Raw genomic sequence first — 26,324 nt, 5'->3', positions numbered from 1 at the left:
GCTAGTTAGAGGCCAACTTCAGCAACTTAGTGAGGCCCTAAGTAACTTAAGAAGACCCTATCTCAAAAGGGTGGCTCAGTGATTAAGCACCCCTGGGTTCAATACCCAGAGCCAAAAAAAACCTAAAACATTTAATCTTCCAAGAGTAAAATCTTAGGACGCTCTGGAGGGTTGAGGTTTATACACATGGTATCATCTAGAAAGAAATAACTTACACAACAAAATAACTGCAAGACTACTAAAATATGTGGACAGAACGCTGGGCAATGCGTATGAAAGGGTGTTAGACTAAGTAGAGCAAAACAGAGCACTATATTGGGTTGAAGTCTTGGACATCGGTGCACTTACTAGAAGTCTGTGTTTAATGTTAGCTCATGCAGTTGGAGGTGGTTCTAACAATTTACTCAGTTTACTGAAAAAAAATGCCCTCAACGATGGCATAACTTTAATGGAGATGCCAGAGCTTCCCTGCCAAGATTTGGAGGAGGGAATTGAAGGGTTAAGGGAATAGGAATGCTGGAGTTAATCTCCAATATTATGGAGATTACATCATGTGCAACTGACATAATCATCCCTTAAATACTTTCGATGAGAAGACCTAGAAGATACTTCTTTCATGAAGGCATTGAGAAATAGATCACTGAGGAAAACATCTGTATTTCTGAAATGCCCTGCTGTTGCTCAGTGTTTGTGTAAGCAAGGTATGACCACAGGGTTGCCACCAACGAAATGTCAGTGGTATGATGGGAACCTGAAACAGAAGAGATCAAGCACATTGTCACCCAAGATGAGATAGGTGCATGTGTTAAAGGGCAGCAGGGACATCCTAGTAACCATCTTTGGCAGTGGATAACTCTTCACCACCTTCCTAGGATTAAATGGATGGGCAGCCACCAAATAATTGTTTGATTTATATAACAGAATGAAATCTTACCCTGGTAGCCAAAAGCCCAACTTGAGTTGCCACAATGGAGATTCATGGTCCCTCTCCCAGTTTCCAGACCCAAGTCAGCATATATCCAGAGTCCTTCAGTTGAAGAGAAGTTTGAGTCTCCTTGATAAAGGGACAGTGCCCGTTTACTAGAGTAACTGTGCATTAGGGAGAAGAAACAACCCACACTTAATCAGGGTGGTGGCACATGCCTGTAATCCCAGTTACTCAGAAGGCTGAGACAGGAGGACTCCAAGTTTGAGGCCAGCATGGGTAATTTACAAAAACTCTTGTCTCAAACTTTTAAAAAGGGCCAAGAAGCTGGGCATGGTGACACATGCCTGTAATCCCAGCAGCTGAGGAGGCAGAGGTAGGAGGATTGCAAGTTCAAAGCCAGCCTCAGCAACTTAGTGACACCCTGTCTCAAAATAAAAACATAAAATGGGCTGGAGAATGTGGCTCAGTTATGAAGTGACCCTGGATTTGATCTCTGGTAACAAAAAAGGTCAGTGGGGGCTGGGGATGCTGCTGAGGATATAGCTCGATAGTAGAATGCTTGGCTCTAGCATGCATTAGGCCCTGGGTTCAATCCCCAGTTCCACAATCAATCAATTAACCAATAACTTCATGTAGGCATTACTTGAGAGATCACATCCTTAAAAAATGAGGTTCTATTTTATAGGAAGCAGGATGTACTTTAATCAGAGACCATTATGTGGTGCTGTCTCCTGTATAGCCCGAACAGATGAGTCAGAACCAAGGAGTGGAATTGGATCTTGTTCTTCTCCCTACTCTATTGAATAACCCATTTGTAGAACTTTTGCTTCCCATCTTGTCCAATTTGAGCTTTGCTGATTTGGAGGTCTTATTTCCCAAGGGAGAAATTCTTCCTCCAGGTGACACAACAATGGTTTCATTGTATTGGAAGATGAGACTGTCACCTGGCCATTGTAGACTTTTCATGCCACTGAACAAACTGTAGACAAAAGGATAACTCTACTGGCAAGAGTCATTGATTCTTTTGAGTAGGAGGAAAGTGGGCCCCACTATGAGTAGGGGCAAGAATGGTCTATGGGAACCCAGGGGTTCTGCCAGGTAGCTCTGACTACTTCCAAGCCCAATGGCAAAGGCCAGTGGAAGACTACAGTAACTAAAAGACAGCAGGATGATGGCTGACCTTCAGGAATGGAGTTTGGCTTCATTTCGCCAGGTAAAATTCTAGTTATCTAAGATTCTAGGTGATGTCCAGGTAAATATGACCTGAATAATTAAAGAAGGAACCATAGTATCCAACTTGGAACTTATGACCAATTACAGAAATGGGGACTCTAGCAGCTTGATGTATTTTCTCTTTCCTAATAGGCATGTGTTTATTTGTATATGCAAACTATTTCCTTTTTCTCTCCTCATTTTATGTTTATACAATTTAGTGTTATGTAGCAGAATATTCAGAAGGACAATGGCTGACCTTTGAGACTATGGGACTCTTTCTAGGGAAAGGGTGAAAACTTCACTTATTCTTCACACAAATGCGGAATGGGAAGGGTGGAGAGAGGATGATTGACAGTACAAAGTACAATTGGATAGGAGGGATATCTTCTATTTTAAGTACAGTAAGCTTGACAACAATTAAATAGTTCAAAATAACCAAATGTGCTGAAATTTATAGACCCTTAATTTAAAAAAAAAAGCTAATGGAGAGATTTTGATTGTTCTCAATACAAAAGAAAGGTGTTTGAGGCAATGGATATGCCGATTACCCTGATGTGATATTACACATTGTTTACATTTATAGAGGTATCCTATTGTGCATCACAAATATGTGCAATTATCACACATCAATTAAAACTTAAAATGTTTTGAATATAACTAGAAGAGAATTAGGAATGGGGAGGGGAAGAGAAGGAGAGCTTAGTAGAAAACCAGAGAAAACAGAAGGCGTCTGAAGTCAAGGAAGAGGTGAACTCTCAGTCAGTGTGTGGTATCTGAGCCATGAAAAATAGGAGGGAGAGGGCTGGGGATGTGGTACAATTTTTTTTTTTTAAAGAGAGTGAGAGAGGGAGAGAGAGAAAGAGAGAATTTTTTTTTAATATTTATTTTTTAGTTATCGGCGGACACAACATCTTTGTTTGTATGTGGTGCTGAGAATCGAACCCGGGCCGCATGCATGCCAGGCGAGCGCGCTACCGCTTGAGCCACATCCCCAGCCCAATGTGGTACAATTTGCCCAACATGGTACAATTTGCCCAACATGCACAAGGTCCTGGGTTCAATCCCTAGCACTGAAAAAAAAAAAGAAATCAAATAAACATAGGAGGGGCACTGGGGAAATTATGACAGATCTAAGAATGAGAATAGTATTTAAGGAAAAAAGGCTGGTTGACGTGGGGCTGAACAGGGAAAGATCCTGAATGTGGGCTTGAGAAAGACAAGCTAGCACAGTCTTACAGGGTTAAGAGACATACTATAGAATCAGGACTTAAAAAAGTGGACCAGTGTGGAAGTTCTGGAATTAAGAGAGCACACCAAGAGATGGGAGACCGAGAAGCCAGCTCAGTCTTTTGAAACTGTGTGGTTAGCAGAAACTTCAGAAAGCCAAGGTCTCTAAAACCCAACTCACCAAAACAGGACAATAAATAATCTGCCCGGTTTTGAAGATAACATTAGGGATTTTCTCAGATGATTAGGAGCAGTTCCCGGTGATGAGGGCAAATGCACGTGTCGATCAGCCACATACATACCCAGCAGCTACCTTTACTTTATTAGCTTAGTAAAATGCACACCCCTAGGTGGAGACTTAAGATGGCAATGGGACACAGGCCGCACAAAGAAATATGATAAAGAGCAGCTCAGACACTATTAAAATTCCACCTCTACATGTGATAACGTTGAGACCAAGTTCTTACCTACCTGGCAGATGCCATAAAGCTATAGACCTTTGTCCTTTGTTTGAGGCGGCCTGACACTCTCAGTCAGCGCTGGGATTACAGGCATGGGCTACCATGCTCAGCTCAACACCTATTTTAAAATTACCCATGAAAACCAAGATCTCAGATAAGCATAGTTAATAGTTATTAATTTTTTGTCAAATGAAATCCCTAAAAGCAATGAACACAATATTTTAAACATCCTAATGGAGACAAATGTAATCCTGATTGGTAGTAATCTGGGCAAAAACATGTTAATAATTCTAAAAACATCTTTACTGTGACTTTACCAAAAATTTTAAATTAACTTATTTGTCAAAGATTTATTTAAGTCAAATGAACTAAGAGACATTTTTGTTTATTTATTTTTTTATTTTTAAAGAGAGAGAGAGAGAGAGAATTTTTTAATATTTATTTTTTAGTTTTCGGTGGACACATCTTTATTTTTATGTGGTGCTGAGGATCGAACCCAGTGCCCTGCGCATGCCAGGCGAGCGTGCTACTGCTTGAGCCACATCCCCAGCCCACTAAGAGACATTTTTAGATTCAGTTTTTTAAAATGATCATCCCTCCTTTATCTCTAAATCAATTTGGTACCATGAATACAGATATATACACAAGCACACAAGTAGACATACAATATATACAGGTATACAAACATGCATTAAAAGGCAGAAAACAAATATTTTATAATTATCATTTACTAGATTTTAGGTCTTCATAGGTAGGAGCATGCACCAGATTTAGAATACCAAAAATCAAAACATACTCTGACACAGAAGGTTATCAAATGACACACTGAGCAACAGATTACACCACAGGGGACACAGATATGGAGGAGGCCCATCTAGCTGGGGATGGTCGGGCAGAGTCTATGAAGCAGTGGTTCAGGTGACTACTTGTTTATTAGCCCCGAGGCAGATCCAAGTCAACATCCCCCTGTTTACCCTCCTCTTTAGGGCTTTCTAAAGGGGAAGATCCCTGTTTTTTTTTTTTTTTTTTTTTTTTTTTTTTCATTTGGGAATTAGTTAGCCATTAAATAACTGCTTAAAATAATAACCCTTGAATAATTAATTGCTTGTTTGGTACTGGGGATTGAACCCAGGAGTGCTTTATCACTGAGCTACATTCCCAGGCCTTTTTATTTTTTGTTTTGAGTCAGGGACAAGCTAAGTTGTTTAGGGCCTCACTAAATTGCTGAGGTTGGCTTTGATCTTGTGATCCTCCTGCATCAGTACCCAAACTGCTGGGATTACAGGCATGCGCCATTATGCCTGACTACGATAACTTTGTTTTTTGGGGGGAGGTGGTACCAGGGACTGAACTCAGGGGCACTAGGCCACTGAGCCACATCCCCAGCCCTATTTTGTATTTTATTTAGAGACAGGGTCCCACTCAGTTGCCTAGCGCCTTGCTGTTGTTGAGGCTGGCTTTGAACTTCTATCTCAGATCCTCCTATCTCCGCGTCCCAAGCTGCTGAGATTACAAGTATGGGCCAGCATGCCCAACTAGAATAACCATTTTTTTAAAAAAGAAAAATATCAGGGAAAAGAACCAGGTAGATAGTCAGATCTGTCCATTTTCCTTCCTGTTTACAGAACAAGTCAAACTGAAATGTTAAATTAAAATGTACAGTCCCATGTGTAGGCCATGTTTCCTCACTCTCTAATTTATATTGGTCCAAACTGTATTAAAGAAAACAATCAACCCAGGTGTGTGGCACATGCCTGTAATACAATGGCTCAGGAGGCTGAAGTGGGAGGATTCCAAATTCAAAGTCAGCCTCAGCAATTAAACAAACCCCGGCTCAGAATATAGCAAATAAGAGGGCTGGGGGCGGGGGGGTGGGGGGGCTGGAGGGATGAGGGGGGTTCAGTGGTAGAGCAATTTTCTAGCATGTGTGAGGCACTGGGTTCAATTCTCAGCACCGCATAAAAATAAATGAATAAGGGGCTGTGGCTGTGGCTGAGTGGTAGAGCATTCATCTCGAATGTGTGAGGCCCTGGGTTTGATCCTTAGTACCCCATAAATAAAATTGTGTCCACCCACAACTAAAAAAATATTTAAAAATAAATAAATGTCCATCAACAACCAAAAACATATTTTTAAAAAAGGGGGCTGGGGATGTCGCTCAGTGTTTAAGCATCCCTGGGTTCAATCCTTGGTAGAAAAATAATTATTTTAAAACTTCTGCTTTAAAATAATACCAGTTATTGTAATCTCATTTACTCTAGGGAATGAGGCAGGAGGATCATAAGTTCAAGGCCAGCCTCAGAAATTTAGTAAGGCCTTGCCTCAAAAAAAAAGAAAGAAGGGCTTTCTTTGAAACCAGTGTCTCTGGTTCAATCTGTAGTGCCACCAAAATGAGTAAATAAATAATCCCAGCTATTATTATGTACCTGAGGGGTGAGATCTCAGGGATAGACACTGAATTACCAATTATCTTGAAGTTTATCCACTTTGAAAATTTTCTAAAAAGAAAAAAGAACAAGGGGTTGGGCTGTGGCTCAGTGGTAGAGCGCCTGCCTCGCACGCATGAGGCACTGGGTTCCATCCTTGGCACCACATAAAAAGAAAGGTTATTGTGTCCACCTACAACTAAAAAACAAAACAAAACAAGAACAAGATCATTCTTTTTGCAGATTATTGGTGGTTTGAGCATCTTCACCTCCAAAAAGCAGACATAGCCTCAGGATCCACCAAACTATACTTTTGATGTCCTCAAGAAAAAGAAGACTTAGCTGGGCATGGTGGCACATGCCTATATTTCAGTGACTTGGGAGGCTGAGATAGCAGGACCCCAAGTCTGAGGCTAGCCTTGGCAATTTAGTGAGACCCTGTAGCAAATAAAAATAAATAAATAAAAAAGACTGGGGATGTAGTTCAGTGGTAAAGCACCCCTGGCTTCAACCCATGGTACCAAAAAGAGAAAAAGTCATCTTAGTCCCTTATGAAAAGAATATCACAAAGACTTGAAATCATCTAAATGCACTTGAAAATTTATGATTTTTAAGATGATGACACAAAGACCTTTTACAGAGTTTTAAATAGGATTTGGAGGTATTCCAGAGTAGGACAGAGTTAGGAAAACTTCAACAGAAGATGATCTATTTATGGCTGATGTTCTTATCCTAAATAATAAATTAAGAGCACCTGCTAAGTCTTAAAGGAGTTTGTTTTTGTACTGGGGATTGAACCCAGAGGCACTTCTACCACTGAGCTACATCCCCAGCCCTTTTTATTTGTTTATTTTGAGGCAGGGTCTCCCTGAGTCACCTAGGGCCTTGTGAAACTACTGAGCTGGCTTTGGTTCTGCCACCCTCCTCCCTTCTTGATTGCTTGGATTACAGGCCTGTGCCAGTGTGCTCAGCAGCATTCTGGATTTTTAAAGAGAACCCCCCAACCCCTTATTTGTCTTTTGATCTCAAAGGAATCTGAGAAATGACTCGTACAAAGTTTACATTCCAGTTCTTGATTAAGATAACAGACCTTAGGAGACAGATACCAGGTAGAGAACTGAGAATCTACTATAGCTAATTCCACAACTGCAGCATAAGAAAAAAGAAAAGGGAAGAATTCTAAAGACCAGTGAGCTCCTGCATGATTAATTTTTATTTATTATTGGGGATTGAACCCAGGGGTGCTCTACCACTGAGCCACTCTTTTATTTTGAAATGTTTCACTAAGTTGCTTAGGACCTGCTAAACTGGGGCTGGCTTTGAACTTGCAATCCTCCTGCCTCAGCCTCTGGAGTTGCCTGGTGTGCCACCAAGCCCAGCTACTAAAGGAAATTTGGTGAGGGCAGGCATGGGAAGGTATGTGGGGATGACATCAGTCTGGGACCAAAAGAGAAGATGGTGGTCCAACAGTTCTCAGGATCTTCAGGCTGGCTGACTTATCTCCATTATCTGATTGGTAGATTCACTAGAATAATGTTTTGTTTTGTTAAGTATTCTTAGTTATAGATGAACATATATATTTTTGTGGGGGGGTACAGGGGATTAAACTCAGGGGCAATCAACCACTGAACCACTTCCCCAGCCCTATTTTTGTATTTTATTTAGAGACAGGGTCTCACTGAGTTGCTTAGTGCCTTGCTTTTGTTGAGGCTGGCTTTGAACTTGTGATCCTCCTGCCTCAGCCTCCCAAGCCCCTGGGATTAAAGGCATGCTTCATCATGCCCTGCAAATACCTTTATTTTAATGTGGTGTTGAGGATTGAACCCAGTGCCTCATAAATCCAAAGCAAGTACTCCACCACTGAGCTATGACCCTAGGCTTGGTTTTCTTTTTATGTATTCCTCGTGGATGTTAACACCTGTTAACAACAGAAACGTGAGATGATTAGAGACTACTACAGGGTCAAAGGGCAGATGCCCTCCCAAGTCCTAAACTCATGATCTACTAATTGAAAGCACCACAGGGCTGGGGTTGTGGCTCACTGGTGGAGTGCTTGCCTAGGACGCGTGAAGCACTAGGTTCAATCCTCAGTGCCACATAAAAATAAATAAAGACATAAAAATGTGTTTTTAAAAAAGTACCACAAAAACTAGACTATAACAAGGACTTACAGAGGTTTCTTTCGCTAAGAAGCTCACTCTTCTCTTATTTTATAGATGCTTGATGGGTTACTGAAAGTAGGATAAAAGCTTGGCATCTCTGCCTTATTCTTATCCGTCTGTCCCCTTTATTACTTTATTTATTTAGTATCAGGGATCAAACTTAACCACTGAGCCACATCCCCAGCCCTTCTTTATATTTTATTTTGAGACAGGGTCTCACCAAATTGCTTGGGGCCTCAATAAGTTGCTGAGGCTGGCTTTGGACTTGCAATCCTCCTGCCTCAGCCTCCTGAGTCACTGGGATTACAGACGTGTACCACCGCACTCGGCTTCTTTATTATTCTAAGCTTTGTGTTTGATACCTACTCTGCTGTGCACACGGGCATATTAGTCATTTGAGGGAAGTTCATGTAAAGCTGACAACCACCCGATTCAAGGCTGAAGAATCAGAGATAGGGAAACTACTGCAGCTGTGCATGATACTGCACCCCTGGAATCCCAGCGACTTGGGAGGCTGAAGTAGGAGGATCACAAGGTTGATGCCAGCCTTACTAACTTAGGGAGGCCCTGTCTCAAAATAAAAAATAAAAAGGGCTGGGGATGGGGCTCAGTGGTAAAACCCCTGGGTTCAATCCCCGGAACAACAACAAAAAAGAGTGATTAATGGATTTTCAGGATTTGCAGGATACCCAACTGCCAGCTTTTACAATTTCCCAGACTCTGGAATGGCACCTAGAATCCTCCGGTCATGCCCCACACTTTGAGCAACAGTGCAGCCTTGCAGGCAGATGGTGGTGACTGCTCCCCAAGGTGGAAACCATCACCTCATGGGAACCAAGTTGCCTGTCCCCTTTTTTGTCAGGACCCACTGATAAACACTCTGCAAAACAAATGGAGGTTACCCCTCAGTGATAAGGATTTCTCCAGAGACATCTGGCAAAACCAGAATGAGGTAATGCGCAACCAGACCCCAGGCCACTCCAATAACAGGCTGATAAAAGGCTTTCTTCTCCATGTTTGGGGAGCAGCCGATCTCTCTCTCTCCCCTCTGTTTCTCCATTGTCTTTCCCATCCTTGAGGTAGAATCCCTCAATCAGAGCTTTACCTGGGTGCTAATACTCTTTGCCTCCAGCATCAGATGATATGGTTTTATACAGTTACTGGTATCACCTATTTCTGTTCTTATTTATTTTGCAGCTTAAATTGTCCCAGATTTGACTGGTGGGATACTTTTTCAAGTTAGCCCTTGTGTTTCTTTGTCATATAATTTAAGTTTTTCCCTCCCTTTCCCTCTCTCTTTCTTTCTAGTGCTGGGATTAAACCCAGGACCTCACAGATGTGCACAGTAAGTGCTCTACCACGAAGCTAACCCCCCAGCCTACGTACTTTGTTTCTGACAACAAAATATTCCAAATTCATCTCATTCCTTCCTTGCTCTTGTCCTGGCTAGAATCAGCCTTTCTTCAAAGAGCTGCAGGTGCTCTTAGGGGATAATGGTATTTAGAAAGCAAGATCTGAGTCCTAGGTATCTGTCTATCCACGGGTTTTGTACTGATATTTTTTCCAATTCAATCACAAGAAATTTTTGTGTCTCCCTTCTCTCCAGCTGAGGTCTCTGGTTCTCAACAACATCCATACTTACTCATGTGCTTCATCCTATAAAACAGGCAAAATAGGTACAGAATTTCTGGGTACACCTGTAATCCCAGCAGTTTGGGAGGCTGAGGCAGGAGGATCACAAGTTCAAGGCCAGCCTTAGCAACTCAGTGAGGACTATGCAACTTCGCAAGATCCTGTCTCAAAAAATAAAAAAGGGCAGGGATGTGGCTCAGTGATTGAGGGCCCCAGGTACAACTCCCAGTACCAATAAAGAGTTGAGTCACCTGGTAGCAAATACCTGTAATCCCAGCAACTTGGCAGACTGAAGCAGGAGAGCACAAGTTTGAGGTTGGCTTGGGCAATTTAGTGAAATTCGCTCAAAAATCTTTTTTTTAAATATTTTTTTTAGTTGTAGTTGGACACACTATCTTTATTTTATTTATTTATAATATATTTTTTTTAGTTACACATGGGCACAATATCTTTATTTTGTTTATTTATTTTTGTGTGGTGTTAAGGATTGAACCCAGGGCGTCGCACGTGCTAAGCAAGCGCTCTACCGCTGAGCCACAACCCCAACCCTGTCTCAAAATCTTAAAAAAACATTATTTGTTTTTTTTTTTTTTTAAGAGCTGGGGATGAAGCTAAGTTGTAGAGTACACCTCTGGATTAAATTCCCAGTACCACACACTCACCAAAAAAAAAAAAAGAAAGAAAGAAAAAGAGTTGAGTTTCTTTGTTTATATATGCATTCCATTTCTAAAGTACTTAACCCCACCCTTGTTGATTTTAACTTGTGGAATATTTTGGAATATGTTAACACGATTTGAAGTAAAAACTCCATAGAAAGATCTACTGAAAGCAGTGTCTCCCTGCCCCAGTCGGAGCTCTATAGCTTCCTTTAACAAGACTGTAACCCAAGAAATCCTCACTTCCCCCTCTCCCCATAAGTAACTCACTGGACTCATTTTTGGTCTATTCTTTCTGTATTTTTCTTTGTAAAAACCTGGCATATCCATCTGCTTTCTTTTTTCTCCTTTCTTATACAAAAGCTAGCCCAGAACTTTGCTTTTTTTTTTTTAATATTTATTTTTTAGTTGTAGGTGGACACACAATATTTTTATTTCATTTTTTTTTTTTATGTGGTGCTGAGGATCGAACCCAGTGCCTCACATGTGCTAGGCGAGCGCTCTACCGCTGAGCCCCAGTCCCAGCCTAGGAACTTCGCTTTCTTAACAACATGTCTTGTCAATCATTGTAGCATATTATTATTATTCCTTTTTTAAGCTATGACACCCAGGATGGCTCTAAACTCCAGGGCTCAAGCAATCCTCCTGCCTGAGACTCCCAAGTAGTTGGGACTACAGGTGTATGCCCCTCAGCTAATTCGGTTGTTGTTATTACTGGGGATTGAACCAGGGGTGCTGTGTCACTGGGCTACACCCCCCCAGTGCTTTTTATTTTTGAGACAGGGTCTCTCTAAATTGCTTAAATCATCATTAAGTTGCTGAGGCTGGACTCAAACTTGCAATACTCCTGCCTTAGCCTCGTGAGTAGCTGGGATTATAGGCGTGAGCCACTGTGCCCAGCTCTCTTTTCTAATTTTTAAATCGCATACACTAAGAGGGCAATTACCAATTTAGTGAGTGCGTGGGTGCTAGCCACTGAGCTGATAGAGGGATAGAGGAATAGAGAAATGCCCTTCATGATACCAGACTCCAAGAGAAACAAATGTACAAAAACATAGTGCTTTGGAGGCCTGGAGGAAGGAGTCAAAACAAGAAACATTTGAAAGAACTGACACCTGAGCTTGAAATGAGAAAGCAGAGAACCAGAAGGGAATTCTGTGTGTAGAAATAGTACTCAGGCAGGCAGAGTTGAATAAGGACAACGCTTGTTGTGGAAAAAGGACTTGAACCTGCTAAAACTTAGAATTTGGGTGTGGGAGGAGGAAGGGATGGGGAGCAGTTAGAGACCCACAGAGAGGCTGGAGAGCTGGTGCCTCACAAGTGGTGCAGATAAAAAAACTGCACTGTTATGGTACCAGGGAAATGAGAAGGTCCTTAAAATACCATTTGGATCCATTCACCTTACAAATATTCAACTGACTGCCTACCTTATGCTGGTACCACAGGAGGGAATAAGTGTCAAGGCCCCAGCCATTAGGGAATTTACGTTAGCAGGAAGACAGAATTCAGCAAGCTTAGAAAAAGAAGAGAGTAAATTTCTGGGCAGGCACCCATGAGAGGAACCTAACACATTTGACTGAGGCAGAGGTGACAATATTTCCCAAAGAGTAAGAGAGACTCTCATAGTTAGGCGTGTTTGTGTTTGGGAGGGAGGAGTTGGGAAGAGTCCCAGTGCTGGTGCCTAGAGCAGAAAGAGTGAGACTTTGGGATTAAACGACAGGCGAGGTGGCACACACCTGTAATCCCAGCGACTCACAATTCAGGAGGCTGAGGCAGGAGGATCCCATATTCTAGCCAAGCCTCAACTCTTTGAGAGCAACAAGTAGTTTAATTACTCTTGTGTGCAAGGCATCTAGATTAATGTTCAACTCATTTCGAATGAATAAAGGCTGCCTTCATTGTAGACTTGGGCAAAGGATTTTTAGTTTTGTTTTGCGATGTTGGTGATCGAACCCCGGTCCTAGCACATGGTAGGCAAGGGATCTACCGCTGAGCTACGGATACCCCCAGTCATCGGGTGTAGGGCTTTGAAGTAGACCCTAGGAACTCTGGCCTTCCATGTTACGGTTCAAGGGTTCATTCTCAGGCACGGAGAAATGACAATTTAGGTTTAAACTTACTGAAATTTAAAATTTAGGATTGGGCATAGGTACAGCACGCTCAAAAAAATTTTTTTATTTATTATTATTTTTTAATCTAGAAGCACTTTACCACTGAACTACATCGCCAGTCCTTTTTGAGGCAAGGACTTGCTAAATTACTGAGGCTGACCTCGAACCTGTGATTCTCTTGCCTTGGCCTCCTGAGTCGGGGGGATTTCAGGCGTGCACTACCACACCCAGCTCAAACTAATTACTTTAATATGCATCAATCTTTTTATTTAAAGTAGATACAATGAAGCATAGCTCATTGGGAAACCTACCACCTGCCTAAATGAGCAGCGACTAAATCGTCCAGTCCCAGGGATTTTTTGGCACCTAACTCCGCCCACCAGCACTCAAGTGGCGGAAGAACCTCACGCCACGACGTGACAGCTCACACTGCAGCGGAGGCATCCTGACGTTACGCCGGCGGCGTGGGCGGGGCGGCCGGTCCTTTCTCTCCGCTTCTTCGGCTCCTCCCCCAGAGCTTCACACGCTCATTGTGAAGCGACAGCGGCCGCCAGTCTTTAAGGCGGTTTGAGCCCTAGAGACCCTAAATCCTTGGCGCGCGTGAGCGCCCGCGCTGCTCCTTACCCACACCAAAGGCCAGGGGTGCGAGGGTCACCTATTTGATTCTCTCCCAGCCTCTCGCCGGAGCTAACCTCCCGGTGCGCGCGGGCACCTCGCGCCGCGCTCCCTCCTCCCCGCCCCCCCTTCGGAGCTCCCGCCCGCGCGCTCCTCCCCTCTCCTCTCCCCGGCGACGCGCACGCGCGCCAGACCGGCTCGCGCCCTCTCGCTTTCCTCCGGCCCGCGAGACCCCCCTCCCCTTCCGCCTCGCGCCGCGGTCTTCTCTATCCACCCCCGACACCGCGGGGCTCCCCCCGCCCGCCATCGGCGGGTCCCCAGCTTCCCGATCCCCCTCGCTTCCCGCGCTCTTTGGCGGGGACCCAGCCCCGGCCCCCTCTCTCCCTCCCTTCCCTCCGATTCCCCTTCCGGACGCTGCCATCATGTTGAAGCCTCAGCCGCCACAACAGACCTCCCAGCCCCAGCAGCCGCCCCCCACGCAACAGGCCGTGGCCCGCCGGCCTCCCGGCGGCACCAGCCCTCCCAACGGCGGCCTCCCGGGGCCGCTGGCCCCCGCCGCTGCTCCCCCAGGGACTCCCGCGGCTGCCTCTCCCTGCCTGGGGCCTGCGGCTGCTGCCGGTAGCGGGCTCCGCCGGGGAGCCGAAAGCATCCTGGCACCGCAACCGCCGCCGCCGCAACATCAAGAGAGGCCAGGGGCAGCCGCCATCGGCAGCGCCAGGTGAGGAGGGGTGGGCTTCCTGGCGCGGGAACCCAGGCTCCAAGGAGGCGGCGGCGACTCGGTTCCAGCGGGGCGGGCCCCAGTCCGGCGCCTTTAGTGGCGCCGGGAGCCTAGGATCCCCGTGAAGCTAGGGGTGGCCTCTCCGGTCCCAACAGGTCAAAGGGAAAGGGTCCCTAAGCGACCACCAGGAAATCTAGGAGCCATGCTTGGCTCTCGGGGCCTAATTGGGGATCGGGTCTCTGGCCCTGAGGGGAGGCGGGGCGCGTCCCGCCAGCGCCGTCGGAACCGGGAGTTGGGGGGGGTGAGGAGGTGCTCGGGGTCCCCGGCTCCATTACCACGGAGGGTCTCGCGGTCTCCGGCTTCAGCCAATGGGGAGTCAGCTGCTGGAAAGGGTCCCCGGCCGTAGCCAATGGAGGGGGGCGCGCGGCCCACAGTTTGGCCAATGGGGAGGGAGGGACTTGGGAGCGAGTTGCTACCTCCCCTTTGCCGGTCTGGCCAGTAGGAGGGGAGCGGGGTGGGAGGGGGCACGGAAGGAGCGACTACTGGGAGGACTGCGGGCCGGGAACCTCCAGCGCGCGCGCGCCCTTCCCGTACGTGCGCGCGGATGCTCTGTCTTATGACCCGGGCATTCGCGTGTCCTGGTAACTCTTAGGGCAGGGGCTGGGAGTGTGCATGGAGGGATTCGTCTGGTGTTGGGTGGATGAGTAGTGGACGCACCACTCAGTTTCTTCTCTGTGTGTGCTAATACGATTGAGAGTCGCGGTGCACGCAGGCGCAGTGGGTTCTGATCGCGGGAGGGGGGATTTTGAAGAGGCCCGTGGGCTTTAGTGCGCAGGCGCAGACCGGGCGAGGCCTCCCGGTGGATGGCTTTTGCGGCTGCGCTGTCCCCCAGCCCCGCCAACGGCCCCCTCATCGCCCTCCTCAACTGCCGGTTACATCAGCCATCGAGGAGCAGTGTTACCTGTCGATTGGTGACCCCTGCAGTGTGGGTAACAGGCTGAATGAATAATGAGGGTGATGGGGTGGGGTATGGAGGGAACACCCCTCCTCCCAGGGTTTGGGGCATAAGGCTACTGAAAATGATTTTTTTTTTTTTTAACCGTCTGGGAGGTAGTGTGCCTGAGCTGAGTAGTTCTGCATCGCGCCCCTGAGCATTCACCTTCACATCTGGGGAGGGTTACTGGTTATTGAATGCTATAGCATTTGTCTGTTAAGCATGCAGCCCTATCCCCTTGGAAAAAGTGAGAGGGCTGTGTTGCATTGGCTGTTTGTTATAGCAGTTGACAGCCATTGTTGACTGGGGTCTTTTTTTTTTTTACGGGCATTTAGATTAAATGTGTTTATTGGCATTTAATGTCTACTTTCTTCCTTTTTTAGAGTATAAGAATATCTTTGGTTAATTGCCTTGTAGGCTAAATCATCAATGCTGATTAGTAACTAGTTTCTTGTTTCCCTCTCTTTTAGGGGACAGAGCACAGGAAAGGGGCCCCCACAATCACCTGTGAGTTCCTTTTCCCTCCTATATAGGATTCAAAAACCTGAAAGCGAAATATATGGGAGTATAGGGCAGAATAGGTGTTGAGATGGTCAAATGGACTCAGAAGGGCCAGAGGCACTACACAAATGAGGTGGGTGCCAGTAGAGTGTGGCCATTTAGAAAGTGGAGTGTTTATTCACTGCTTCTTTATTTCTCTTTCTTATGTTACTGACAGGTGTTTGAAGGTGTTTATAACAACTCCAGGATGCTGCATTTCCTGACAGCTGTTGTGGTAAGTGAGGACTTAACTCCTAGGTTGATTAAGGAATGCAGTGCATCAGTTTTCTAGAGTCACTCTGCTTAATCTTCCATTCTCCTAGGGCTCCACTTGTGATGTAAAGGTGAAAAATGGCACCACCTATGAAGGCATTTTCAAGACTCTGAGCTCAAAGGTCAGTGTACTCGAATTAGTTTGGTTTTGGTGCTGCATGTGAGAAGGAGGGAGAGAATGACATTTCGGGTGTGTTTTCAGTGGTATTAGAAAGTACTGTCAATCATTTATGTAGAACGTATGTTTAAAATTCCAAAATTTTAAATTTTAACTTTAAGCCTTTGCTGAGTCCTATGGCTGATGTTGAATACAGGCACATGAGAATGAGATGTAGGGCAAAATATGGAAAGGGTTAAGAGAAATACAAGTCATATTTTGCCTTTGCATTTCTTGATACTGACCCTTGGGTGTTGGGGAATGGGGCTTTTGTAGTTTGAACTGGCAGTAGACGCTGTACACCGGAAAGCATCTGAGCCAGCAGGTGGCCCTCGCCGAGAAGACATTGTAGACACCATGGTGTTTAAACCGAGTGATGTCATGCTTGTCCATTTCCGGAATGTTGACTTCAATTATGCTACTAAAGGTATTATAGCTCTAGGCTATTGTGTCAGGCTTTGTAGAGGGAAGTTTGTGTGCAGGTAGAATGTATTAACTTTTTCTTTACTACCCTTCATAACTAAGGGAGATGGCTGAATTTTTCTTCTTGAAAATGTGTCTTGATATCTAATACATGGTGGGGCAAATTCTGGCCTGTGTTGTGGTACTTCATATTTTCTCTGGTTAGTTTTCAACTTACTACTCCTTTTAAACTATCAAGATCAGGGTTTTCATGCTCTGCCCTACCTTCCATGCCCCATAAGAATAGATACCCTAAATTTGGGTTTGTTGGAATACCTTTGTTTCTGAACTATTTATGAGGGGAGGGGGTAAAGGTGAGGGGAAAGAAAGCTGTCAAATGTCACCTGACTCCTTCTGATCTTCAACTCTGCCCCCACAGACAAGTTCACTGACTCAGCCATTGCCATGAACTCGAAGGTGAATGGGGAGCACAAAGAGAAAGTGCTTCAGCGCTGGGAGGGCGGTGACAGCAACAGTGATGATTATGACCTCGAGTCTGACATGGTATAGTTTCCTTCCTTGAGAACTGGGCAGCTACAGTGTGGGTTGATGACAGTGACATTGTTGGAACAAGGAGTTGATTCTTGAAAATGAGGGAGGAAAATATTGACTGCTGCTTTTTTTTTGTGTGTGTGTGTGTGGTCAAATAGAAAACAGCTAAACAAAAGTACCAGTTCTTTTACTTCTTTGTAATTGACAATGATTAACTTTGCTTTATGGCATCATTTTTTCCAATATGACAAAAAGTAGAAGTGAGATTGACTAATGTAGACCCATTTGTCTTTGTAAAACGACTACCTTCATACTTTTAGATTCTTCTGAATGAAAAATTTGTTTAATTTGTACAAAAGTCTTTTTAATTCGAACTTTTCATACTCATACACAGGTCTAGTTGGTTGCTTTTTAAGTATTTTTTTTAGTGGTTGATAGATCTTTATTGTATTTACACGCGGTGCTGAGAATCGAACCCAGTGCTTCACACATGCCAGGGGAGTGCCTTATCGCTGAGCCCCAGCCCTAGTTGGTTGTTTTTAACACTATATACATGTATCAGTGTATATACACAACAAATTTTATTTCTTCTTTTACTTATCTGGTTTGTTACCATTATTTTGCTATTAAAACCCACACTGTAGTCTCACTGGGCACAGCTGTGCACTCCTGTAATCCCAGTGGCTTGGGAAGCTGAGACAGGATGGTCACAAGTTCAGGGCCAGCCTTAGTAACTTGGCAAGGCCCTAAGCCATGTGGCGAGATTCTGTCTCAAAAAATAAATAGGGCCCCTGGGCTAAATTTTCCAGTACCGAAAAGAAGAAAAAAAATAGCATCTTTTTGAATGTGGTAGTGCACATCTGTAATTCCAGTGGTTCAGTAGACTGAGTCAAGGAATTACAAGTTTTGAGTCTAGCCTCAGCAACTTAATCAGACCCTGTCTCAAAATAAAAAGGACTAGGGATCTTAACTCAATGTTAAAGCACTTCTGGGTTCAGGCCCCAGTACTGCTTGCCCAATAGTGTCATACTGGACCTTAGAACATGTATTTCCATACATACAAGCTAGAATTTTTCAAGAACATAAACCTGAAAATGGATTTGTTAGGACTTTCCACTTACATTAGTTATTGCCTATTTATGCTACAAATTGGCATTATTAGTTGATGCTCTCACTAGCCCTGTACTATTATTACATTCTTGGATTGGTTACATTTTTGTTCTTTACCAGGTGGAAAAACCAGGTTCCTTTTCTTGCTGAGTTTTAAAACATTCTCCCTTTCCCTTCCCTAGTCCAATGGATGGGACCCCAATGAAATGTTCAAGTTCAATGAGGAGAACTATGGTGTAAAGACCACCTATGATAGTAGTCTCTCTTCTTACACGTGAGTATTTTGGTGCTTCCAGGAGGTACAGTTGGGGTTGTGGGGTCACTGACAGAAGGCAGATATCTAGGTGGAACATAGTTTTTACACATGCTTTTCTGAGTATCTAGGTAACCCTCCCCCTTTCCTTTCCTGGCTGCCTTATGAACTGCTCCCTGAAAGGTATTCTGATTCCAGGCCACCCATGTATAGAACTAGCTACTTGCTTATTCATCTACCCATATCTTTTCTCTAGAGTATAAAAAACATAAGCAGGGGCTGGGGATGTGGCTCAAGCGGTAGCGCGCTCGCCTGGCATGCGTGTGGCCCAGGTTCGATCCTCAGCACCACATACAAACAAAGATGTTGTGTCCACCAAAAACTAAAAAATGATTATTAAAAAAAAAAATAAAAAGCATAAGCATTATATTTAGGATATGCTAGCTGGGCATGGTGGTGCATTCATGTTATCCCAGCTCATCAGGAGGGTGAGATGGGATGATGGCAAGTTTAAGGCCAGTTTGGGAAACTTTGTGACATCCTGACTAAAAGTAAAAAGGCCTGGTGGCAGAGCACCCTTGGGTTCAATCACCTGGGCTGAAAAAAAAGATTTTGAACATAACTTGGTTCTCTGCCTAATACCCAGTAAATACTCATTTAAATATTTGTTGACTGGGATGGTGTGTGGCTCAGTGATAAAGCACTTAACTAGCATCATAGGACCCTAGGTCTGATCCCCAGCACTGCAGAAGAGAAACTGTTATTGAAGGAATTAAGTACCGTATGCCTGAATGCCTAAAGTGGTTATGGGACTGATAGGAATGTTTTCCATTTTCTTCTTTTGTTCCCTGGTGGGTGATGGGATATGGTGGTCTGTGGGTGTTTGTTCAGGGTGCCCTTAGAAAAGGACAACTCCGAAGAGTTCCGTCAGCGGGAGCTGCGTGCAGCCCAGTTGGCTCGGGAGATTGAGTCAAGCCCGCAGTACCGCCTGCGGATCGCCATGGAGAATGATGACGGGCGCACTGAGGAGGAGAAACACAGTGCAGTTCAGCGGCAGGGGTCAGGGAGAGAGAGCCCCAGCTTGGCATCCAGGTATTTATGGGGGCAGCCAGGACTCTTTGAGGCTCAACAAATAGGATTCACGACCTGGTCTAAGACCTTTGTACAGTTTGTTAAATCTCACCACTTTGTTAGATAAAAGTTAATGCCTTGTTATTCTCAATTTTTGAGTTGGGAGACTGAAACTAGGGAGATAATTTGCAACAAGGCCAAGGCGTATAGATTTAAAAAAAAAGAGCCTTTAAAAAAAAAAAAGTTATACTGTGTTTTTTCTGTTTATCAAAGTGAAATCAGCTGGGCATGGTGGTGCATGCCTGTAATCCAGCACCTCAGGAGGCTGAGACTGGAGGATTGCGAATTCAAAGCTAGCCTCAGCAAAAGCAAGGCTTGACGCAACTCAGACCCTGTCTCTAAATAAACTACAAAATAGGACTGGGGATGTGGGGATGTGGCTCAGTTGCCGAGTTGGTGAGTGCCCCTGAGTTCAATTCCCAGTACCCCCCACCACCACCACCGCGCCAAAAAAAATAAAAAATAAATCAAACTTTACCAACAGTTTCTCGTGAAAGCTTCTCCTTAATGTAGTCTGATTCCTCCTAAGAGTCAGGAGTGGTAGAATTGTGGAGCATTGACCACAATTGTTTGGGTCAGGGTTCATGTAACACAAGGTCATAAGCCTATAGCCTCAACATTTAACTCTGTGATTTTCAGGTACAATAGTGACAAAAGCTAGAGCCAGGAAGTGTGTCCACAGGGGGACTTCAGAAAGGTCTCATGTTGCCAATTTGTGTGAGGTATTCTTGGTACTGGGAATTGAAACCAGGTCCTCACATGCTAGGCAAGTGGGCAAGTGCTCTACTGTTGAGCTACATCCCTAGCCAAAATGTGTGGGTTTTGCGGCTGCCTTCCCTTATTTAAACTCTTTTCCTAGGGAGGGCAAGTATATCCCTCTGCCTCAACGAGTTCGAGAAGGTCCCCGGGGAGGAGTTCGGTGCAGCAGTTCTCGGGGTGGCCGGCCTGGCCCTAGCTCTTTGCCACCTCGTGGCCCTCATCATCTTGACAATAGTAGCCCTGGCCCAGGTTCTGAGGCACGTGGTATCAATGGAGGTGAGTTATAAAGCAGACGTATGACAGATGGGATGGAAAGAAAGTGGAAAAGGTGATTGAAAAGATTTAGACCATTTGGAGAAGATGATGAGTTGGTGATAATGCAGGTTCTCTGTCCCTTCATATTCTCTGTCTTTTGAAAATAGGTCCTTCCCGCATGTCCCCCAAGGCACAGCGCCCTCTGAGAGGTGCCAAGACTTTGTCTTCACCCAACAGCAGGCCTTCTGGAGAATCTTCTGTTCCACCTCCTCCTGCAGGTAAAGCTTCAGTGCTGTTATATGAAGAAATGGGTAGAAATTTGTACAGGGAGATAAACATGTCCCTTGGAATGCTGGGATGGGAGAATAAATTGTTTTAGAGAGCTTGTTCTTATCCTTTAGGCGAAGAAATTTTTCAGTTTTCCTAGTATGAAATCTAACCTAGCAGTTCATGGGTTGTATATTGGCTGACAGGTGTCTTTTTTTTTTTTTCTTTTTTTTGGTTTAGATTTGAATTTGACCAACAGTTTTAAAACATGACAAGTCATAGAAATTTTTAAGACCATTTTTGAAATACGTGAAATTCTTCCAACACTGAGCCTGTCTTACTGCATAGCTCTAGCTGGCCCAGAAGCACACCTGTTTCTTTTAAGCATTCCAGCCCTTCATGGTGCCCTTGAGGCTATTAACCTGCTTTCTGTTATCTACCTTGGCCTTGGTTTGAGGTGTAATAAATGTGTATGCTTTGGGTTTTAGTAAGTTTCCTGTACTTGCTGCTTATTGACCAGCAGTAACCATTGTACAGCTCTCCCTTTTCTTCCAGTGGGCCGGATGTACCCTCCACGCTCTCCCAAGTCTGCTGCCCCTGCCCCAATCTCTGCTTCCTGTCCTGAACCTCCTATCGGCTCTGCAGTGGCGACCTCTTCAGCCCCTATCCCTGTAACATCATCAGTTGTGGATCCTGGAGTGGGTTCCATTTCCCCAGCTTCTCCAAAGATCTCACTGGCCCCCACTGATGGTAAGAGTCAGATGGTTGAGTGCTGTGGACAATGTAAAATGTGGCCCTGGACAGGAGGACCTTCAGGCATCTCTCTCTTGCCTTGTCAGTAAAAGACCTCCCAACCAAGGAACCTGGCAGAACTCTGGAGTCCCAGGAGCTGCCCCGGATAGCTGGGAAAGGTGAGTCCGGTTTGTTGTGCTGCGGTCTGATGCCCCTTTGTTGAGGAGAGCATTTCAGGAAGTTTGTTGGGATTCAGGAACAGACATTTATCTGTTACCCCTTCACTTATAATTATTTCTTTGGAATTCTCCTCATTTGTCTTTGATTTCTTGTCCTTGAGCTACTAGTATTGTGTAGACACCTTTGAGAAAGGTGTATGTTATATTTTCTCCTTTTTCCATCATTTTTTTCATAGTCCCTGGCCTTCAGAATGAGCAGAAACGATTTCAACTAGAAGAACTGAGAAAGTTTGGGGCCCAGTTTAAGGTACATGAAATGTGGAAATGAATTGGATGTCAGCAGGGGGTATGGAGGATTTATAGAAGAGACAAAAGGGTCAGCTGGGTAGAAGAGATGAACTGAAGCTGACAAGAGGAGTCCAGCCTGGGATCTGGATCATGATACATATCTTTCTTTTTCCAGCTTCAGCCCAGTAGTTCCCCTGAGACCAGCCTGGATCCTTTTCCTCCTCGGATTTTAAAGGAGGAGGTCAAAGGGAAGGAGAAGGAGGTTGATGGTCTATTGACTTCAGAACCTATGGGGTCCCCAGTCTCATCTAAGACAGAATCCGTATCGGATAAGGAAGACAAACCCGCCCTGGCACCAGCAGGAAGCACTGAGGGGCCAGAGCAGCCCCCACCACCTTGCCCAAATCAAACTGGCAGCCCCCCGGTGGGGCTCATCAAGGGAGATGACAAGGATGAGGGCCCTGTTGCTGAGTAAGTGAGGTGGGGAGCTGGGTGGATGTCGGCTGGTGAGGGGAAACCATGAGGACTTAACTTAATTTTATCTCACAGACAAGTAAAGAAGTCAACGTTGAACCCCAATGCCAAGGAGTTTAATCCCACAAAGCCTCTGCTGTCTGTGGTGAGATGGGCATGAAGAGTGGGGACTTGGGTTTCCATGAGGGAATTTTGGGAGCAGGCACTACACAGTGGAGGGGAGCACTTCATTGCCAGGACCACTGGGCTGTCCAGTAGTGCAAAGGAGATAATACAGAAGTGTAGAGCAGCAGCAGTTATGCTGGTTTGGGAAGAAAGAAGTCTCGAGGGTTGGGTGAATCTGATAGGCTTTAGTTTCTCCAAGAAGTTCTTAGCATTTGGAGTATTTGAGCGAGACTGTTCGAAGCTTGGGCTTCATTTAGACTGACTTGGCTTGAACCTGTATGCTTACATAGTTCATAGGTCTTGGACAAGCCATTTAATCTGTTTTCCCACCTGTAATTTGTGAATGCCCATGTCAGGGTTTGATGGGAAGGTTAGAATGTGCAAAATGTGTTTAGCACACGACATTGTGAATGGCTGTTACGGCCAGGGTAGGAGTGGGGATATAGAAATAAAATGTTGTCCTCCCTTGTCTCTTAACAGAACAAATCCACCAGTACCCCAACTTCTCCAGGGCCCCGAACTCATTCAACTCCCTCCATCCCGGTGCTGACAGCAGGCCAGAGTGGGCTCTACAGCCCCCAGTACATCTCCTACATACCTCAGATCCATATGGGACCAGCTGTACAGGTAGGAGAGAAGAACCTTGGGGCCTAGGGTAAGAGAAGTAGAGTTTTGTTGGGCAGACCAATGGACCAGGTCAGGCCAGTCCTGAATGTCAATAAACAAGCCAAGCTTCATGTGTCCTTGTCCTAGGCACCTCAGATGTATCCGTATCCTGTATCCAATTCGGTGCCTGGGCAGCAGGGCAAGTACCGAGGAGCAAAAGGTGAGCAGGGTGAGAAGGGGCAGTTGGTGGGGCTGCCTGGTACCTCCTGGCAGATGGAGCTTGAGCTCTGCGCTCTTTTCCCCCCACCCTCAGGCTCCCTCCCGCCCCAGCGCTCAGACCAACACCAGCCAGCCTCAGCCCCTCCGATGATGCAGGCTGCTGCAGCTGCTGGCCCACCTTTGGTGGCTGCTACACCTTATTCTTCCTACATCCCCTACAACCCGCAGCAGTTCCCAGGCCAGCCTGCCATGATGCAGCCTATGGCCCACTACCCCTCACAGGTGACCATGGCACAGGAGGGAAAGGGGGGTGGTACAGAGCCCTTGCAAGGGATCCCACCTTCTCCGTCTCCACCACTTAGGTGCTGGGTGAGGGAGATAGTTGCATGATTGACTGTCAGACTTGTGCTGAAATCCAGGCTCTAACAGGGCTTAATGCTTATAACAGTCATTGAACACCTACTTCTGAGTTTATTCTTCTGAAGTGTAAATGAATTAGCATCTGCTTGAAAGGATTACTGTAAACCTTGAATAAATAAGGTATCTGCTAAGGCCCAAGCAGTGCTATGCACACGTTGACCAACTTCCCTAGTTGGCTGAACTAAATTCTTTCTGTCCCATTAGCCGGTGTTTGCCCCCATGCTTCAAAGCAGCCCACGCATGCTGACGTCGGGTAGCCATCCCCAGGCCATTGTGTCATCCTCCACTCCTCAGTACCCTTCTGCAGAGCAGCCCACCCCCCAAGCCCTCTATGGTGAGTTCTGTGCTTTTCCTGTCTGCTCTGGGCTGTACCTAGTGGCTTCTGGCGTGCTCAGCATTGGTTCTCTCCTTCTTCCTCTGCAGCCACCGTTCACCAGTCCTATCCACACCATGCCACGCCACTCCATGCCCACCAGCCACAGCCGGCCACCACACCTACTGGGAGCCAGCCGCAGTCACAGCATGCGGCCCCCAGTCCCGTCCAGGTGCCTGCTCTTGGGAATCTGAATGGTTGGGGCAGGAAGGGTGGCTAGAAGAATAGAGAGCCTGGCATTATTTCCCATTTGGAGATTGGGTCAGAAGTGATTGGCCTGGTACCAGAGGAGTACATGGCACTCATATTTCCCTTCACCTCTCCAACAGCACCAGGCGGGGCAGGCCCCACACCTGGGCAGTGGACAGCCACAGCAGAATCTGTACCACCCAGGGGCCCTGACAGGCACGCCGCCCTCTCTGCCACCGGGACCTTCTGCCCAGTCCCCTCAGAGCAGCTTCCCCCAGCCAGCCGCTGTGTATGCCATCCATCCCCACCAGCAGCTGCCCCACGGCTTCACCAATATGGCCCATGTTACCCAGGTAAGCACCCAAGGGACTGATCCGGCTGGGTCTCTGTGCCAATGGAAATGAGCCTTGACATTGTCCTTTTCTGGAGACACTATACCTCTTGCAGGAGTATCCCCAATGCTAGGATTCTCGGGTTCCATCTCAGACTTCTGTGGTTCTCCTAGCTGCTTTTTCTCCTTGACAGGCCCATGTCCAAACTGGAATCACAGCAGCCCCGCCCCCTCACCCTGGGGCTCCCCACCCGCCCCAGGTGATGCTGCTGCACCCACCCCAGAGCCATGGGGGGCCCCCCCAAGGCGCGGTGCCCCAGAGTGGGGTGCCTGCACTCTCAGCTTCCACACCCTCACCCTACCCCTACATCGGACACCCCCAAGGTGAGCAGCCTGGCCAGGCGCCTGGATTTCCAGGAGGAGCCGATGACAGGATTCGTGAGTTCTCGTTAGCTGGGGGAATTTGGCATGGAAGAGCTGAGGGGCTGCAGGTGGGGCAGGATGCACGGGTTCTGGGTGGGGAGTGAGGGGTCTTGGAGGCAGGGCTGTCCCACAGGGCGCCCGCCGACCTGCACCTGTCTGTGAAGTATGTAGGGTGGGCAGAAGCCACAGTCGCCGCCGCCAGGGGCTTGCTCCTGGCTCTGTCCTTTGCTTCCCTCCGTCCTCGCTCAGTTGTGATCCAGCAGCCCCCCTCCCCACTGCCTCCCCAGCTCTCAGTGACCCCGACTGTCTCCTGACTTAGCCGAGGTAAGGTCAGCGCAGCAGACAGGGCCAGACTGGGGTGTGGGGGGCTGAGCTGGGCACACGAGTAAGGGCTCTGGCTTACTGGGAAACAGCGATTGACCTGTGCTTCTGACAGCCCCATGAGACACCTTGAGGAGGCCGCTCCTACCCACACACCCCCACAGCCCCTGGACGCATTGATGAAGGGACAGCTGCTTGGGTTCTAATGCTCCTGCTCTCTTCTCTTTCCCCTCCAACCAGTTCAATCTCATCCCTCCCAGCAGCTCCCCTTCCACCCCCCGGGGAACTGAAGATTGTCCTGGCCGCGACCTGAGACCTCCATGAGTGGAGGGAAGAGTGATCTATGTCTCTTCCCCCAGCAGCTCGGACCAGTCCCAGCCCCCCAACCCCCCCTTTCCCCTGGGGGAGCTGGGGAATTCCTGCCAAGCACCTTGAATGGGAGGGGCCTCAAAGTGGGCAGGGCCAGGGTCCTGCAGGGGTGGGGGGTTCCTGCTCTGCCCCTGCCTGTTCCCACCCAATCTTGCCCTCCCATCCTCTCATCTATTCCTCCCTCCCCCCGCTGGAGACGGAAGATCTTTTATTTTCTATTATTTATAACCTCAGACTTGGGCCCCCTGTTCTTTCTTCCCCATTAACTTGAGTGACCTGCGTGAGAGACAGACAGATGCCCCACAAGGATGGTTGGACAAGGACTTTTACTTTTTATTACATAAAAATATTAAAAAATAAATAAAAAAAATAAAATTTTAAACTAACTTAA

At 46.4% G+C, this 26,324-nt stretch overlaps 1 protein-coding gene and 1 long non-coding RNA gene across 26 annotated transcripts in view; one reads left to right on the top strand and one right to left on the bottom strand.

Annotated features, from left to right (window-relative positions):
• Positions 1-14,575, bottom strand: part of LOC131424547 (uncharacterized) — a 17,338-nt gene extending 2,763 nt beyond the window's left edge. Inside the window, exons 1-2 of the long non-coding RNA XR_009227801.1 lie at positions 14,487-14,575; positions 935-1,089 (exon numbers count right to left, since the gene is read on the bottom strand). This is a non-coding gene — a long non-coding RNA (uncharacterized LOC131424547). The remainder of the gene's footprint in view (positions 1-934; positions 1,090-14,486) is intronic.
• Atxn2l (ataxin 2 like) lies at positions 13,626-26,324 on the top strand. 25 transcript variants are annotated; one of them, XM_046454468.2, is made up of 24 exons: positions 13,630-14,151; positions 15,616-15,652; positions 15,864-15,920; positions 16,009-16,080; positions 16,392-16,542; positions 16,957-17,081; positions 18,362-18,453; positions 19,324-19,524; positions 20,423-20,598; positions 20,745-20,855; positions 21,382-21,594; positions 21,684-21,755; positions 21,992-22,062; positions 22,219-22,514; positions 22,593-22,662; positions 23,163-23,309; positions 23,436-23,508; positions 23,602-23,789; positions 24,132-24,261; positions 24,351-24,472; positions 24,630-24,842; positions 25,015-25,258; positions 25,408-25,567; positions 25,828-26,324. In XM_046454468.2, the coding sequence occupies exons 1-23, from the start codon at positions 13,856-13,858 to the stop codon at positions 25,560-25,562; spliced, it is 3,312 nt and encodes a 1,103-aa protein (XP_046310424.1). In that variant the 5' UTR covers positions 13,630-13,855; the 3' UTR covers positions 25,563-25,567; positions 25,828-26,324. The 25 variants fall into 25 exon arrangements, with proteins under 25 accessions (XP_046310445.1, XP_046310424.1, XP_046310423.1 ...); XM_046454467.2 differs by having other exon boundaries at positions 25,805-26,324; XM_046454486.2 differs by having other exon boundaries at positions 13,631-14,151; positions 25,015-25,204; positions 25,531-25,567.

This window comes from Marmota monax, unplaced genomic scaffold (assembly GCF_021218885.2).
Source record: "Marmota monax isolate L192 unplaced genomic scaffold, Marmota_monax_Labrador192_F-V1.1 WCK01_AAM20220418_F8-fsc00086, whole genome shotgun sequence".
NCBI lineage: Eukaryota > Metazoa > Chordata > Mammalia > Rodentia > Sciuridae > Marmota > Marmota monax.
The sequence above is the reverse complement of the archived record's forward strand: the minus strand, read 5'-3'. Positions and strand labels throughout refer to the sequence as shown.

What these genes read in the sequence shown, in the direction of transcription:
- Atxn2l (XM_046454468.2), top strand. Translation starts at nt 13,856, where the DNA reads ATGTTGAAGCCTCAGCCGCCACAACAGACCTCCCAGCCCCAGCAGCCG. An exon ending in CAAGTACCGAGGAGCAAAAG is followed by an intron (nt 23,509 to 23,601) that starts GTGAGCAGGGTG and finishes CCCCACCCTCAG; the next exon opens with GCTCCCTCCCGCCCCAGCGC. An exon ending in AGGAGCCGATGACAGGATTC is followed by an intron (nt 25,259 to 25,407) that starts GTGAGTTCTCGT and finishes CTGTCTGTGAAG; the next exon opens with TATGTAGGGTGGGCAGAAGC.